At 35.1% G+C, this 18,395-nt stretch overlaps 2 protein-coding genes across 2 annotated transcripts in view; one reads left to right on the plus strand and one right to left on the minus strand.

Annotated features, from left to right (window-relative positions):
• The first annotated feature begins 3,324 nt into the window (after nt 1–3,324).
• Nucleotides 3,325–11,554, plus strand: LOC131959117 (cytochrome b-245 chaperone 1 homolog). Its single transcript, XM_059324223.1, has 6 exons — nt 3,325–3,464; nt 5,319–5,406; nt 6,549–6,590; nt 6,701–6,871; nt 10,281–10,425; nt 11,352–11,554. Exons 2-6 carry the CDS (start codon nt 5,319–5,321, stop codon nt 11,503–11,505), a joined length of 600 nt encoding a protein of 199 aa, XP_059180206.1. The 5' UTR covers nt 3,325–3,464; the 3' UTR covers nt 11,506–11,554.
• A 1,697-nt stretch (nt 11,555–13,251) lies between these two features.
• hexd (hexosaminidase d) overlaps nt 13,252–18,395 on the minus strand; it is a 31,657-nt gene continuing 26,513 nt past the window's right edge. The window contains exons 9-13 of the mRNA XM_059324221.1: nt 17,722–17,920; nt 16,811–16,972; nt 16,623–16,730; nt 14,642–14,731; nt 13,252–13,854 (exon numbers count right to left, since the gene is read on the minus strand). Coding sequence (XP_059180204.1) covers nt 13,683–13,854; nt 14,642–14,731; nt 16,623–16,730; nt 16,811–16,972; nt 17,722–17,920 — 731 coding nt within the window. The 3' untranslated portion in view covers nt 13,252–13,682. The remainder of the gene's footprint in view (nt 13,855–14,641; nt 14,732–16,622; nt 16,731–16,810; nt 16,973–17,721; nt 17,921–18,395) is intronic.

Here is an 18,395-nt window from a genome sequence, read left to right on the forward strand (position 1 = left end):
TTTGTAATTAGAATATTGAAAAAATCCCCTTAAAATGATCCAACTTTCACAAACAGATGCTTCTTTACTGGTTATTAAACTACAAGCATAATTTCCCCCTCATAGATACTACATATGGAACAATAAAGACATTATATATAGAAACAAATCCTTATTTTACCCCTATTGGTTTATTCACAATAATGTCTTAGATAAATAGATAACTCACAGAATTTACCCATCTAAAGTTTTTTTTCTTTTTACAATGATTTAAGAAAGACATAGACTTAAACTGCTCTTTCTGTGAAGGACACCCTGAAGATGTTTTTCATTTATTTTGGTCTTGCCCTTTCTCAACTAAATTATGGGAAGATATTTGTAAACTGATTTCTTTTTCGATTGAACCTCATTTGTCCCTTTGCTTTGAACATATACTGTTTGGTTTCACTGACTTTCCTTTTGCAAAAGAAAAACAATACTATATCATCAATCTCATGATACAGTTAGCCAAATGGCATATCCATAAATGTCCTAACGTTAATCAAAAACCTCTCTTTCCTGTCTTTGAAAATGAAACCAAACAATATATTAAGTCTATTCAGAAATCTACCAACATGAAAGCTTTAAAAACTTTGAATTTATGTACACTTTACAATGTTTTTGTATGAAAGCTTGACTCTGTATTGTTGAAACCCCTGACGGTGTTTTGTTGGTGTCTTGTCTTGTATTGCACCATGTTGCTTTAATAAATTTTCAGAAAAAAAAAATTAAACAGAGCAGAGCAGCATGCTAGGTGAACATCAATCAACAGTAAAACTTATAATGCTATTTGTTTTGGCAATGGAACCGTTTGCAATAGCAGTGAGATCACACCCCTCAATTTCAGGTATAAAAGTATCGGACACCGAACATCGCATTATAATGTATGCTGATGACACCCTCTTGCTTCTAACAGATTTAAATAATTCAATTCTTAATCTGGTTAACTTAATTGACACATTCGGAATTTTTCGGAAATTTTCAGGCTTTAAAGTAAATGATACAAAATCCTCTATCATGTTTCTGAATAAGCAGGAACGAATAAATCCAGTGATAAACCACCCTTTCAATAATGCAGTGAATCGATTTAAATATCTTGGTATCACCATTACCCCAACCATCAAGGATTTAGTATCCTCTAACTATGATCCTGTAATTTCCTCAGTAACTGAATCCATGAGTAGTTGGTTATCAATGCCAATCTCCCTTTTAGGACGTATAAATGTAATCAAGATGAATATTCTACCTAAGTTTTTATATCTATTTCAATCCATTCCTTTATCGCTACCCCCACAATTCTTCTTGAAAATGAAGCAAATATTTACAAGGTTTACTGTAGTAAACCTTGTAAATATAGGATATAATATAGGTTTACTACTCCCTTCAGGAGTACTGAAGGCCTGCGACTTGACACTTATTTATACTCTGCATCTGTCAAAAAACTGAAGCGGCTCACTGATAACCCCTCTGTGAGAAACACAATTAGTGTTTGGCACAACGTACAGTCTTTTCTTGGTGAATCTGCTTTGTTTTCAGGCTTCTCACCAATATGGGGGAATGATAACTTCTCTCCTGGCAAAAAAGACCAAGGTTTTAAAAAGTGGGCAACAAAGGGCATTTGTAAAGTTATGGATCTATATAAGGAAAGCAAACTGGTTTCATTTGAGAAACTTAGAAATGAATTTGATATACCTCGTACACACTTCTTCAAATATTTGCAGTTGAGGAGTTTTGTTTACACACAGACGCACTCCTATACACAACACTCTTTGTCCATATTAGAAAATTTAGCAGTGAATAAATGTACTGGCAAGGGTCAGATATCTTTACTCTATAACATACTGGTGAAAAACCATAAAGACTCTACTGAGCATAGAAAAACTCAATGGATAAACAACTTGCAAAAAGATATCTCAGAGGAGGACTGGAGAGACGTGTGTTCGAGAGCTCAACTTCTAACAATAAATACCCATCTCAAACTGATTCAATATAATTGGATTATGAGAACTTATTTTACTCCAGAAAGACTGAATAAGTTGAATCCAAATATTCCTGACAGCTGTGTTAAATGCAATGTCGAAAAGGGCACCTTATTACATTGTCTGTGGGATTGTCCTGAGATACGGAAGTTCTGGAATGAAGTTATAAAATGCATTTCTCAGATGACCTTGAATCCAGTACCTGACTGCCCTTTGCTTTGTATTCTTAATTTGTATCCAAAGGATTGTTTGTTAAACAACAGAGAGAGGAAATTAACCGACTTATGCTTAATACAGGCTAGACGCTTGATTTCTCTTTGTTGGAAAGATGTCAAGAGCCCTTCTGTTGGTCGCTGGCTCAAAGAACTATCAGCATGTCTTGTCCTTGAAAAGTTAACATATACATTGAAAAAGAAATCTGACAAATTTAAAGAGATTTGGAATCCCTTTCTTGCATTCTTGGAGAACTGTGAAATTGAGGAAACTTTGGAAACCTGAAGGTGATGTGTCCCTAATGGTTGACATCTTAACCATGTGATGCTAGCTGTGTATGAATATGTAATGTCGATACCCTCTTTTTTATTTTATTTTCTATTACTATTATTATTAGTTCTGTTATTTCTTTTCTTTAAGTATTTATTTTTCCTTTGGGGTGGGGGGAGTGGATTCCTTTATAGTTTGACTTTGATGCTTTGTTAAATGTATTAAAATGTCATTTTTGTAAACTGTTAAAACTCAATAAATACATGTCTATAAAAACAGTAAAACTTATAATAATAAAATCAATATTGTAAATTTAGAGCAGTTAAAATAAAATAAAAATGATTACAAAACTAAACAGACAAAAATAAAATACATATAAAACAGTCTAAATGTTGTTTTCAATAAGGATTCAAATTAATTTTAACTGTTCATTTCAGTGGGAAAATTTTTCAAGATATCATATAATAATTTTTTAAAGATATAATATAATAAAATGACTAAATATCGTATGACTAGTTTTAAAATGCCAAATTGACCTGGAAGTGTCTCCTGTCCAGGACGCGGCAGGCTTCCGGGATGCATTGGACCATGCCCGGATTAGGTTTTTCAAAGTATGTCACAAAAAAGAGACGGAAATTGGTAGAATAATTAAAAAAATGAAACCTAATCCAGTACTTAATGAAGGAAAATTTGTTTTTAAAATACCCCTTCTTGCAGAAAAAATCGAAAGGCTACAAGCTAAAAAAAAAAACAAATACACACTCTCTTATATTGATACACATCTTTTATTTTGAAGGCGGCGTGCAGATGAATCCGTCCAATCAGAGCAGGCGGATCCAGGAAGGAAGTATCACCCTGCTGGGCAGGCAGTTGTTGTTGCAATAATATGAATAGAACTTCCTTATAATTCACTACATGTGTTTCCTTGAGCTCCTTTGCTAAATCTACCAAGCGAACATTTAGAGAAATAAAGAGAAGCTGAAGGTAAGTGATATAAATATTTATAAATTTATAAATATAAATAAATAGTCGGTGAGACAGTGATGTGTGGCCAGTTGTTATTTATCCAGTTACCACCATCAGCAGCAGCATCTGCCTGTTATACTGGGTTTTAGATGTAATTAAAGGGACAGTACAAACAAACTACATTTTTTTTGTATTTTACTCTCTTACTTCTTGTGAGTTTAAAACATACAGATAGCTTTGGTTTCATGTGCTGGATATTTATATAGTCTGTCCCCACGTCAGCACAATGGGAACTGACTTTAATTTGTCAAAACAGCAATGTGTCTTTCCAGACAAATGTCCTGGTTGGATAGAAAGAAGTTTTAATAAAATCATGTGAATGGAGGACTGTGTTTCTGGACAGGCCATGGCTGGTTTAACCTGCTAGGGGGGGTGTACTGCCCTATAAAGTCTAACTGCACTAACTACATTTTTGGTCAAAATTGAGTAATAACCAAAAATGAACCCCTTGATGTCTGTTTTATCTTGTGACAAAGTTTTAGATTTGAACTTTGCTTCAATTCAGAGAAATGATGATGAAAAAATTGCAGTAACTACAAAATCAAAGTCAAAACCAAAGCAGTAATTGCACTTACCACAGTCTGATTTGGATATATATATACACATTTAAACATAAAACAAAAGCAGTGTAGCCTTGTATTTCTTTGTGTTGAATAGTGAAGACAGGAATAGTAGAGATTATAGGTTTATTTGACAGGGAAATGATTATCTAGATAGTGATTCAGTAGAAAAAAGTGAGATTAAATTATTAAAACTAAAATATATATATATATTTTATAATATTAGGTCTAAAATACACAAATCTTTGAATGGAGTAGTTAAACACTTTTTAATACACTGATTACATCTATTTGAAAATGTTTATTCACTGAAAACAAAATGTAAAAGCTGAAAGAAGACAACAACATTGTTGTTAGCGTATCTATTTTTGCACTACTTTCACTATTAACCTTTTACAACAATGCAGTAACTATGTTTTTGGGGTCAAAGGTCAAATAAATCATCATGATTTTGGGGCCATTATTAGAACTATTGACATCAAATTGTCTTGAAGAAGACTTTTTACTAGTGATTGAGACCATAGTGTTGTCCTAAAAAAAAAAATCTGAGGTAATAAATCAGGTGAGAAGTTGACTGATTTTGTATTGAAATTAATGGCCATCAGCGCCCCCTGCTGGAATTTTTGGTAGAATGCAGTTTAATGCAGTTTTTCACAATTATTCTACAAGAAAAGCTTTACAAATTCGGCCTCCCAAATCACTAACCACCTCATCACAGTTTAACATTACATAGAGGATCCAGGATATGGAACTCACTTCCTCCTTACTTACTCAACCTTTCTCGTTTATCATTTAAAAAATCTTTAAAAAACCTATTACTATTTCAATAACCCATTATAATTCTTGTTTCATTGCTATGTTGTGCCTTTGTTTTGTTTTTCTAGTTCCTTGCTCTGTATAATTCTATGTTCCTTGTTCTTTTTATTTTTTGTTATATTAGGGAATCCCACTATTCAAGCCCCATGAGGGTTTTTTGGGTTTTCCTGGCATGTCTTTATTTTATTTCAATATGTATATGGAATATATAAATTGTATTATTGTTGTTGTTATTATGTTATTTTCTTTCTTTGAAAACTGTGCCAAATAAATCAAATCAAATCAAAAAAGGCACTTCCTGGTTTGCCTCCCTGCTCAGACCAGGAGGTTGCCGCCTGGTACCGATACATCTTTGATATTAGCTGCTAAAATCTATCAACCAATATATCAGTGGGGCTCTGATGTGAAGTGTTTCCTCTCTTCTCCTTCTGTTCAGATGGGATACATGATAGTAGAGGAGCACAGCTCCACCCTGCTCCACCTGAAGAGATCTCCTGGCATTCGTTCCTGGTCTCTTCTTGTCGGTAAGTGTCTGTACAAATCTTCATACAGTCTGTACCAAGGTTATTATAGTTAACAAAAACTAACAAAATTAACTAAAAAAAAATCATTTTCGTTAACTGAAATAAAAATAAAAACAAGAGTTTTTAAAAAACGATAACTAACTGAAACTGTATTGTGTGGTTACAAAACTAACTAAAATTATAGTGAAAATGCCCTTTAGTTTTCGTCTTTGTCAACTTTTTTCATAAACCTTTTTGGTTGATATGAAATCTATTTCATCTATCTGGTTTTATGACTTAATAAACTTATTGGGGCTGAGATGGATCAGACAATGGAAATAAAGGAAACATTTATCGTGTCCTTATTGAATCTGGCACCCAACAAATGGTCCGGGTGCCATAGTATAATTCCTTTTTCTGTCCAAACGAAAATAGGAAAAAACGAAAACAGTACCCCGTTTTCCTTTATTCATTTTAAACCAAAAACGGAAAAAACGATTTTACTATCAGCATCAAAAAACAAAATAACCAAAAAAACAAAATGAAATAACGGCCGTTATTTGTTTTTTGCAAATTCATTTTTTAATTTTTTTGTTTCTTATTTATTGATATGATGTCGGACAAATAAAAGTCCCGTCAAAATAAAAGTCCTGTATTAATAAATACTCATTATCAAGCATAAAAAAGGAAAAAAAAGTATCATCATACACGAGTATAGGCGACTGTTCTCTGAACCATGCATGGTTCACATTTATTAACATAATTATTATTGATTATTAATTATAATCATAACTAATGCCGGCAGGTGAGCCTGACGTTTGGGCAGGCTTTCTGACCACATGTTATACACAGCGCCGGTAGTCGCCACAAATACCCCATTACAAAAAATTAAAACTAACACTAAGACTAATAAAAACTAAACTAAAACTAAGCATTTTCTGAAAAATAAAAACCAATTAAAACTAACTGAATTTGAAAACAAAAAATCACAATGAAATTAAAATTGATGAAGAATCCAAAACCATTATAACCTTGTCTGTACAAACAAATATGGAACAAACATCCCACACAAATCATCCACAATCCCTTCATTATGTTCAAACTCTAATTAAAATCTGCTCTCTGTGTTGCCTCTCATAATGAGCCTGTGATTGTAATTGCAGGTATAGCATCTGTTGGCTTGGCAGCTGCTTACTACAGCTCAGGTACACAGTTTGAATTTATCCCATCTGGTAAATCAATTTGCAACTCCTTAGTTACTAAACTTTTCACATTTGTTAACTGCAACTCAAAGTTCTGTTCTTTTTGATTCCAGACAGCATCTTGTGGAAGCTTTTCTACGTGACAGGCTGTGTGTTTGTGGCCATGCAGAACATGGAGGAATGGGAGGAGGCTGTGTTTGACAAAACTAAAAACCTGATTGAGCTCAAGACGTTTAGTTTGTACGCTTTGGTCCTGACGTTATGGAGGAAGGGGCAAGAGAGAGGTACGTAACACCAATAGTTCTCAACCTTTTTGAGTCGCGACCCCCAATTTAACATGCATGTTGTCCGCGACCCCCTCTCACTGAACAGAATCTCACACGCACAGTTCAGATCACCCAAAAAAGAAACAAAATGACCAAAAGAAGGAAACAAAATGACCAAAAAAGACACAAAATGACCAAAAAAGGCACAAAATGACCCAAAAAAGACACAAAATTACCAAAAAAGGAAACAAAATGACCAAAAAAGACACAAATTGGCCACAAAAACACAAAATTACCCTAAAAAGACACAAAATGACCAAAAAAGGAAACAAAATGACCAAAAAAAGACACAAATTGACCACAAAATAATCAAAGAAGACACAAAATTACCAAAAAAGACACAAGTTGACCACAAAATGACCAAAAAAGGCACAAAATGACCAAAAAAGGAAACAAAATGACCAAAAAAAGACACAAATTGACCACAAAATAATCAAAGAAGACACAAAATGACCAAAAAAGACACAAGTTGACCACAAAATGACCAAAAAAGACACAAAGTTACCAAAAAAGACACAAAATGACCAAAAAAGGAAACAAAATGACCAAAAAAGACACAAATTGACCACAAAATGATCAAAAAAACACACAAAATGACAAAAAAAAAGAAAGAAATTAAGTGACCAAAAAGACTAAAACACATTAACACATGAACACTTTAACACAGTGGAGACAGAGCTGACTTCCAAAATGATTTGGTGACCCCCAGAAATCATCTCGCGACCCCAATTGGGGTCCCGACCCCAAGGTTGAGAATAGCTGCGTAACACCACAGTAACAGCGGGTTGCTTCAGCTGGCTATTTGAGAAGGCACACGGCAAAAAGCAACTGACAAAAAATTTGAAATACATTACTAGGATTAACCCATTTAGGCCTAAAACGCCTGGAAAAATGCCTGTAAAACCTCTGGGCGATTTTGAAAGAACCCCCTAAAACCTAAGGTTTTTCTGGAAATTCAACAGAAGATTTTTCAGCCTCTGTAGCAGATAGAAATGATATTCAAAAAGTTTTTGAGAGCTTATACCCGTGGCTTTCATGAGAAGTTGAGTTTATTTGTCCAAACCTTCAATAAAGTTTTTAAAAAAATCAACAAACTCAGCAAATGTTACATTTGACTGAATAAAAATCCTATGCATAATACTAATACATGCCCATTAGCAAGATGCAAACATGATATGACTATTGGAAGAAATAGACATAGTTCTCATTAGCCTACTGTAATAAAACATAATAATAATCATAATCATAATAATAAATAATAATACATTTTATCTATATTGCACTTTTCAGGGTACTCAACAACGCATAAAGTAATATAAAACATAAACAGTCATGATTTCTTGTATCATCATCACAATCAATTAGTATTATTATTGTTTTTATCTCCAGATGGCCACAAATCTGTCTGTTCTTCGGTGAAAATATGTCGTCTAAAAACATATTCCTCATCCATAAATCCCGGTCGATTGGTTCCGAGGGTTCAAAGTCCGGATCAGCAATAAAATCATCGGTGCTGTTTTCATCAAGATCGCTTCCGTCACTTTCTTCTGAGCTCCTCCGCTATAGTCGTCTTCCTCCATGATTTCAAAGTTCTGGAAAAGTCCCATGTTGCATTGCGACACTCCCGCATGTATTCTGATGCATTTCATTGGCCAAGAGACCGAAAATAGGTGGAAAAAAACTACAAATACTACAAAACGACGTATCCGCTTTCCCGGCTTTAATGGTAGAATAACGCAACAGAGCTCCCGGTTTTAATGGTAGAAATGCGCTAATGCTTTCCCGCCTTAAATGGGTTAAGCAAATACATGCTCTGTCAGTGCAGTAAGTAAATGTTTCTTTGTAAGAATTCTTTAACCCTTTAATGCACAACATGGGTCTAAAGTGACCCAACTAAGTTTTTATATTGTATATCTTTGCAATAAATTAATTTCATCATTCAGTATTGCAGGTTTTCCTCAAATAACTTGTTTTTGATCATCATCATTTTTTTTCCCGTTTCTTACTTTTTTAATAAAAAGCCTTTTTTTATCACTACACTTCTAATGCACAAGGTCTTTTAAAAAAAAAAAATACTTTATTGCAAGGCTTCTTACTTTCACAAACATAATCAGTCATTTTGTTTTCTTTACAATATTGTACCTTGCATTTTTTCCTTTTTTTTCAAGGTATATATTCACAAAGTAAATAGCAAACCATAAGGTAAACAGACAAACATATATACAAGGCAAACTGGTATTTCCCAAATGAGGATCTCCAAGAAAAGGAATAAACAACAAACTAACGACACAGAAAAAATAGAAATAAATAAAAAAATTAAAAAAATTAAAAAAAAAATTTTACACATCATTTTTGACCCATGTTGTGCATTAGAAGGTGTTTATATGTTGTCACCAATTTAAAACCTGACAAAGAAGACACAAATATTAACTATCCTATTTTGTTAAATTTGTGTTTTTCCAATGGAAATTATTATTGGATGGCTCTAATAAGTCTCAAATGTTAAAATATGTGATTTTCCAATGTAACCTGGTGGTTCTAACAACTCTCTTAAAGTTAAACCTTAAAAAGAAGACAAACATAATTACACATATACTCAAATTGTTAATTCAGTGTATCACTTTTTGTATCACTACGCTTCTAATGCACAAGGTCACTTTTGACCCATGTGTGTAAACTTGATATAATAATAAAAAAAATATTTTTCTTCATAAAGAATGAAAGGAACAGTGGATAAAATGATCTGTTGTAATAAAAAAAAAGCATCGGCATGAAAAATAACATGGGAAATTAATGCATTTTTGACCCATGTTGTGCATTAGAAGGTGTTTATATGTTGTGCATCAAAGGGTTAAGTAAGTAAAAATATCTAGGCACTGGAAAAACTAATTATAGCTTGAAATAAATCCAAATCTACTTATTTTTTAGCAATTGTGGTTTGAAAAACCCAACTGTAGTCAGATTTAAAATAAACCAGCAAAACTTGAAATGAGCATGTTTTCGTGGTAGAAAATGCTTTTAAAATATCATTCAACCTACATTCAACTAGAACTCTCAACTGGAGCCGTTATTTTAGGTAACAGCTCACCATATTCAACAGTTGAACAGCTTGAAAAGCATGAAAAAGCTCACGATGTCAATCCTAAAAACAAGTCTTTAAACAATAAGATAATTAAATAAGCACATAATAATAATAATACTATAATCATAATTAATAAACACATAAAGGTCAGGAGGTAAGATATACTCAAAACAATATAATTAAGGTACTATTGCTAGATATAAGAAGAAAATACTTAGTAAGCTTCATGTTTTTTGCAGTGCATAATCTTACATTTTTTCGCGTTTTTTTTTCTGTCTCTCTCAGTTGTGTTGGATCTGACAGAGCTGTGTGACGTCTGTGTCCAGGAAGAGAAGGTTCGCTATTTGGGGAAGGGCTACCTGCTGATGCTGCGGCTGGCTGCAGGCTTCTCCTACCCCCTGACTCAGAGCGCCACCCTGGGGGGACGCAGGTAGGCATCTGCACGGAGAGCAGGCCATATCTGGACTGTGGAGGAGCGAGAGGGATCTGAAAAAAAACAACAAAAAACCCCAAAATGTTCGTTTCTTACCTAAGAAAACTGAGAACCGACTCCTTGAAGTGTCTGTTAGTCCAACCAAACGCTGAACAAGACATTTTTACTGAACAAAACGTTCAAATAAACTGTCATTAGGTAAAAATACAGTGAAAGGGTCAAAGTTATGAGACCAAATGTTTTATAAATGACAAAAAGACAGAAAATGACTAAAAGAAGACACAAAATTACCAAAAAAAGGGAACAAAATAACCCAAAAAGACACAAAATGACCACAAAAATACATAAAATGACCCAAAAAAGAAACAAAATGACCAAAAAAAGACACAAATTGACCAAAAAGACAAAATGAGACACAAAATGACCCAAAAAAGAAACAAAATGACGAAAAAAGACACAAAATGACGAAAAAAAGACACAAAATGACCAAGAAAAGGAAAGAAAATGACCAAAAAAAGGAAAGAAAATGACCAAAAAAGACACAAAATGACCAGAAAAGACACAAAATGACTAAAAAAGACACAAAATGACCAAAAGACTAAAACACATGAACACTTTAACACAGTGGAGACAGAGCTGACTTCCAAAATGATTTGGCGACCCCCAGAAATCATCTTGCGACCCCAATTGGGGTCCCAACCCCAAGGTTGAGAATAGCTGTTGTAATCCACAGAAAGGATTATTATAAAGTCTTGAATATATTTACAGTTTTTGCACACAGAAGTGTTCTTATTGCTAGTATTAAGGCCATACAATATTTAATAAGAAGAAGAAAATAGCTCAACAAATATGCTCTGTTGAATTACCACAACTTTAATGCAGTCTATCCCTGTTGTCCTTGTGTTGTGTCTGCTACCTGTCAGTGATGTGGAGGCGCTGGCTGCCTTACTGAAGCGCTTCCTGGGCCTGGAGGAGCTGCAGCAGCGCCGGCAGCAGGAGGAAGAGGAAGAGTATGCAGAGGACGAAGATTCTTTGGACAACAGCAGTGGTTCAGATGATGAAGCAGAAAAACTGTGATCTCTACGTGATTTGCAACCTCACTGTAACTTTGGGTGGATTCATTTAGGGGCATTTCTCTGGCATTAGAGGGGCCGTTATACTAATGCTTTCACTACATGTTATACACTGCAAAAAATGTGTCTCTAAAAACCAGATAAAAACAGTAAATCTGAGGGAAATTATCTTGCTGCATGGACAGATAATTTACCTTGACAAGATTTCTTAAATTAAGATTATTAACCCTTAATAGGGCACTCATTGAAATACTTGCAAATTCCAATTTTCAACCCTAGAGAATATTGGAGGATATTACATACTGCCAGAATGTGTAAAAAAAACATACGGAAATAATATTTTGAGAAAAAAGTTTCAGAGATTAAAGTGGCAATTTTACGAGAAAAAAATGCGCAGATTTATGAGATTTAAAGTGGTGAATCTGGGAGAAAAAAAGTTGCCTTTTTCCCACTTTTTTCTCGTAAACCTGTGACTTTTTTCGCGCATATTTGCCACTTTAACTCTCTTAAATCTGAGACTTTTTTTCTTGTAGATTTGCCACTTTAATCTAGTAAATTTGCAACTTTTTTCTCGAAATATTACCTGAAGTTACCAAATATAGTTCTTTGCCCGATAAAGGGTTAAATCTAGAAATAAGCATGTTGAAAGCTAAAAATAAGAAATTAACTCTTGGAACAAGATAAATTATCTAATACTTCTAAATCTAAAGTTTTTTTAAATCTTAGTAAGAAACAAATAATTTGCAGGTCACTCTGCTCGGGCCGGTTCATCGCTGCTTGCAGCTTTAATTTGTCTTGTTTTAAGAGTTAATTTCTTATTTTAAGATGCTTATGTTTAGATTTATCATCTTAATTTAAGAAATCTTGTCAAGGTAAATTTTCTGTCCTTGCAACAACATCGTTTCCCTCAGATTTAGTGTTTTTATCTCGTTTTTAGACACACCTGCAGTGTACTATTAGCATGTGCATGAACACCAAGGATATAGACTCTTCCAGTCTCACTAGAGACCTCCGTCCTTGTGTTTTTTTTATTATGTGAGGTGGGGTTATGGTAGCTTGGGAAACATTTTTTTTATTTCATTTTCATGTGAATTGGGATGGAAAATCATCCAATTAAATGTTTTTTTACCCATAAGTTTCTATAGCAGGGAATATATACATATATATATATATATATATAATATTATATATATATTGTATATATATTACATATATATATTATATAATATATATATATATATATATATATATATATATATACACATTGCATAAAAACTTTCTTTCTTCTCTAAATGAATATCAGGCCTTAACTTTTTGGATCTAATTACTATTTGGGAATACACTCCAGATGACAGATGAACTGTGCCTTCCTACTGAACCTTAATAAGTGTTTATATGTGTTCACCAATAGAAAGTGCTTTTCCCACAGTGTTCTGGACCACCCAGTTGATAATCACCTTTTGCATGTTTATTCATACCCAGTCCGAAATCCGGATGAACGCTTGTGTAAACTGTAATCAAGCATGAATGATTTCCATGGCTCAATCAAGAGTTAATTATATGTGAAAGGCTTCTGCCTGTTGTTCTTGTTCTCTCTTTAACATCTAAATACTTTCTGTGAACCAAAGACTGAATCTCAGGCAAACACATTGGTAAACATAATTTGTTTTGTACAAAATCATGGCTGGTGGTGAATGCAAGTGTGTTCTCTGTTTGAAAGAAAATTAGAAGAACTTTTTTTGTTGATTGATTTTATTGTATTTGTGTACTTTTATGCTTTTGGGAGAATTCTATAAAGTTATTTTATATGTAAACTCTAAGTCTCCTTTTCATATTTCCTTACTTTGCTACAATTAGTGCAATTTACATACATAAGTTTGGTCTTGCGTTAGCACTAGAGGTATCACAATTTCAATTCTAAATCAAAAATCAATGTAAATGCTTTCAATTTCAATAATAAAAGCAGGTCTGATGATTTAAATGAAATACTTAAATTTTGGCCTTAGTGTGATGCATTCCAAAAATCAGGCAGTCCGATGATCAATGATCAATGATGGTAGTCTATCAATAGTATAGCCTATATGAAACATTTAATCTTGGAATTGAAATGTTGAATTGTGGATTTAGAGAATTGTGACACCCCTCATAAGCACAAAAAAAGTCTGATTCTGGCTAAATATTCTATGGCACCATCTCATTCACACAGACTCTGATTTCCTCTGTTATCCTCTGTAAAGGAGCCACTACAGGGCTGACGTGTTCCTCTATCCACTCCTGGGCTGTTGAATCTGGATACAAACGCACCATCTCTACTTTCACTGCTTCCACTTTCTCTTCTAACGTAGCCAAGTACCTAAGGAGACAAATCACATGTGACAAATCTGTTAAAGGCTGAACAAAGTGCTGAACAATCATCACGACTGCAAAGCAGTGTCTGGACTACCGAAACGTATTGCTGCCACACACACAGTATCATGTTACATGTGAAAGTTTCATGTAGGGCTGGGCGATATATCGATATAAAAGATATATCTATATATTTTTAAATGTGATATGGAATTAGAACATATCGCCTATATCGATATAGTTTGATTTTTTTTCTTTCTTCATATATAAATAATGCCGTTACTAGCGATTGTCATATTTACTTCTTTTGTAATGTTTGTTATTCTTTTTCTCATATAGATATATTTATTTCAGAAAAAGATTGACTATTTTATTTCATAGGCTTTTATTCAAGATTTTTTATTTATTTAAATGTGCACTTTATGGAGCTTTGATTTAAAAAAAAAAAAAAGGTACTCCTGTTGTTATACAGTATTTATGTTCACTTAAATAAATGGTTTCAATAAAACTACTCGTGACATGTCATATTTGGCTTTGATTCAACATTTGCTCTCACTTTGCGATAAAAATATTGGGATATATATTGTATATCATTATTCAGCCTAAATATATCGGGATATAACTTTTGGTCCATATCGCCCAGCCCTAGTTTCACGTTATTTCATGAGATTTAAATTTCACATGAAACGTATCACGTTGTAACGTGATACTGAGCGAGGTTTTTTTTTTTGTGTGTGGCTGCAATAACTTTCTGTAGTGGAGAGTGTAGCAGTAATGTAACAAATTATTCTCACGTTGATGCTTGGTTGTGAATCTGCATGGTCAAGAGAGGGGTTACCATTTTCCTCTGTCGCTGGTAGGGGCTGAACCATCCTCTTACAAACCTGCAGTAGCACAGACATACAGCATTCAGCTGTTATTTATATGAAGACATAGAAGAAAACATTTGACTTTTTGAGCAAAGGTTAAGTAAATAATTGGACATTTTGGGAAATAGGCTTAGTCACTATCTTGCTAGCAATTAAAAAAGATCATGTCTGTATGCTAAATATGAAGCTACAGCCAGCCGCCAGATAGCTTAGCTTAGCCTAGCTTAGCACAAAGAGTGGAAACAGCTAGCCTGTCTCTGTCCAAAGCAACTCCTCCAAACTATAAGAGCATATACGTTGTTTGTTCCTACCTTCTAACACAAGTTACAGGATTGGGACCTCAAATAGCACCTCTACCGGTACCAGTAGAGCAGTAGTAACGCTCTCAGTTTTAAACACGTGGCTAATGTTGCCAAACGGTCGTAGTTTAGTTAGGTTTAGGCAACAAAACTACTTGCCCAAGTTTAGGAGACAAACTACATGGTGAGGCTTTGGAAAACATAGTTTGGTGTAAAACAAAAAATCGGCAGAGGCTCAAAACATGCTTTCTTATGGATCCCACTGTATTTCCCAACAAGACATACCCCTATGAGGCTAGGATTGGTCAGGGCGATGCCGGACGTCCTGTCTCACACAGTGTTGTTTTGCAGCATCGGGTCTTCTTGTCACCTTTGGATATGCTAGCAATGCGACACCATAGTATTTATAAGAAGTTGTGTCTTAACCAAATATGTCTCTTAACCACACGATTAAACCTGCATGAGATCTCACTCTTAATTATATGTTAACCCTAATCCAAACCTAAAGTTACCATTAAAGCTAACTTTAGTGGTAAGCCACAAGGACGTAAGGTACCGCCCTGACCAATCCTAGCATCGCAGGGTCTTGTCCGGAAATGAAATAGGATCCATATTAATCATCTCTTTGAATTGTTGCAGCTTACAAAGTAACCAACTAATAGTTTAAGCCATCTTCAAGACTATAGCCGTATTTCGACAAGGGGGGGAAAGTGGCCACCGGGAAAATCTCAGGCCACACCCTCTCTAAAGTCCACTCACTCTGCGTGTCTCCACTACAAGTTAGCCCCCAGAGGGATTTAGAGACTCTGGAGGTGACGTATGGTTTTCACCATCGCTAACTGTGCACAACGTCAGCAGCTGAAAGCAGCATGGCTAATTATGCACAGAGTCTCCACTGATCATAAACATAGTGATTGTGAATTAATGGCATCGCTAACTGTGCACAGAGTGTCCGGTGCTTGTTGTAAACAAACAGAGATCGCTAAGTGAACACCTCCTGTAGCAGCAGCACATACACACTGTACTGCTACGGAGCTAACTGTAGCTAACTGCCGCTAGCGGCTGCTCTTCTTAACAAGCCGACTCACTGGATTTGTCTCCAGTTGCTTTCTTGAAAAATAGTCGCTAAGGGGTTCTGAAAAGTTGCTAAATTTAGCAACAAAGTCTCTAAGTTGGGAACACTGCTTTGCCAGCTTTTACAAATGGTGTGTGTTGTTGTTGAGTACTACGTCACATCCTGCTTAGCAATCTATCCAATCAGTAACCAGGCTGTTTTCAGGGGAGAAAAAAGACCCTGCTCTTCAACAGGGACTAAAAAAGTCCGACAAAAGCCGGCTCCGGACTGCTCGTATTCAACTTAGGGGCGTTTTGGCAAGTGAAACCCGCCTCGTTCCGGGTAATGTCCGGCTATTACCCGGTAGTGGAAACGTTTCAGTCTTTATGCCAAGCTAAGCTCAGTAGCTGTAGGGTATAGCTTCATATTTAGCATACAGGCATGAGAGTGGTATTGATCTTCCCCTCTGACTCTCAGCAAGAAAGCCAAGATTTCAACATAAATCATTCGAATCATTGGAACTAAAATCTTGTGTTCATCGCCCAGAACTCACATGTTGTTTTCAAAAAAACGGATGTCCTCTGAGTTCAGCAGTGAATTGAGCTCCACAGTTAACTCAGCCAGCCTCCTTCCTGGGAACAGCAAGTCGTCTGCAGAAGTACTAGAAGCCACATGGAACAAAACTGTGTTCACTCGGATACACACACTATACAGTGACAGTGTAGTTTGTATCGAGCTCACCTCCCCATGGCCTCCACCTCCACGGAGGAGATACCCAGGGTCTCTGTTACTTTGCTCTGAGCCTCAGCACTGAACTGGCCATGGTTGAGGGTCTGGAGACAGGCTGCTAGTGATGGAAGAGCCACATGCATCAGCTCACACAGCACCGACAGGTGGTCATACCTGAAAGACATAAAATAATGGATCATTTAAAATCATGCAATTCAATCAATCAATCAATCAAAATTATTTTATTTATCCCCGAGGGTAAATTCAGTTAGTCTGGTAGAATCACTTGAAGAATGATTGGCTGTAGGAGAGAAGGATCTTTTGAATCTCTCCGTCCTGCAACGGAGAGAGAGGAGCCGTCCACTGATTTTTTTTTGGTCCATAAAGGTTTTGTGTACCGGATGATCCGGGTATTTCAGGATGGCCTGGAACATGTTGACAGTGCCTGTCTCCACCACCTTCTCCAGTGTGTCCAACCTGGCTCCAACCTCAGAACCAGCTTTTTTGACCATGGACATAATGTTGGAATAACTGATGATTTCTGTCTGATTAAGCATCTTAAATGTGCAGCACTGCCCTGCTTTACATTCAAACAGAATGTACAAGAGGAGTCTGAATGAAAATGAAAAAAATCTTCTAATACAATACCTCGGTTAAGTCATGGTCACCTAACATATATATATATATATATATATATATATATATATTTTAAAAATGCTCTACTTTTCTCTTCTTCTCTTCTTTTCTTCTTTAATGTATAGCACTCCTGTAGTGATGACAGTTGGCTCTTGAAGTTCTGTACTTACTTGATTCCTGTGGTCTAAGTTTGTACCATCAGGTTGAATGCACTTATTGTAAGTCGCTTTGGACAAAAGCGTCAGCTAAATGACATGTAATGTAATGTAATGTAATGTAATACTTACCTTTGCCAGCCTGTGATGGCAATGCCCTGCAGGTTCACAGCAGCAGATAAAGCAGCAGCCACCTTCAGCCACTGCACATGATTATCCACATGTCTTTGTGTGCTGGGAACGCAGGTGTAGACACTGGTGGAGCCTTTAAAGGAGCTGGCTGCCCACAGGTCTGACATACCAGCACTGCAGTACTTCTCCAGCAGAGACACTGGACAACACAGGTGGAAAATATATATTACTACTAATAAAGCTCTGCACCAAGGTTATTATTTTAAAAAAAAAGATAACTAACTGAAACTGTATTTTGTGGTTACAAAACTAACTAAAATTATAGTGAAAATGTCTTTTGTTTTCATCTTTTTTCAAACGTAAACCTTTTTGGTTGATATGAAATCTATTTCATCTATCTGGTTTTATGACTTACCGGTAATAAACTTATTGGGGCTGAGATGGATCAGACAAAGGAAATAAAGGAAACATTTATTGTGACCTTATTGAATCGCACACCCAACAAATACCCCATTACAAAAAACTAAAACTAATAAAAAATAAACTAAAACTAAGCATTTTCCAAAAAATAAAAACTAATTAAAACTAGCAAACACACTCTTAAAACTAAATAAAACTAACTGAATTTGAAAACAAAAATTCAAGGAAATTAAAACTAAAACTAATGAAAAATC

Source organism: Centropristis striata, chromosome 21, assembly GCF_030273125.1.
Source record: "Centropristis striata isolate RG_2023a ecotype Rhode Island chromosome 21, C.striata_1.0, whole genome shotgun sequence".
Taxonomy (NCBI): domain Eukaryota; kingdom Metazoa; phylum Chordata; class Actinopteri; order Perciformes; family Serranidae; genus Centropristis; species Centropristis striata.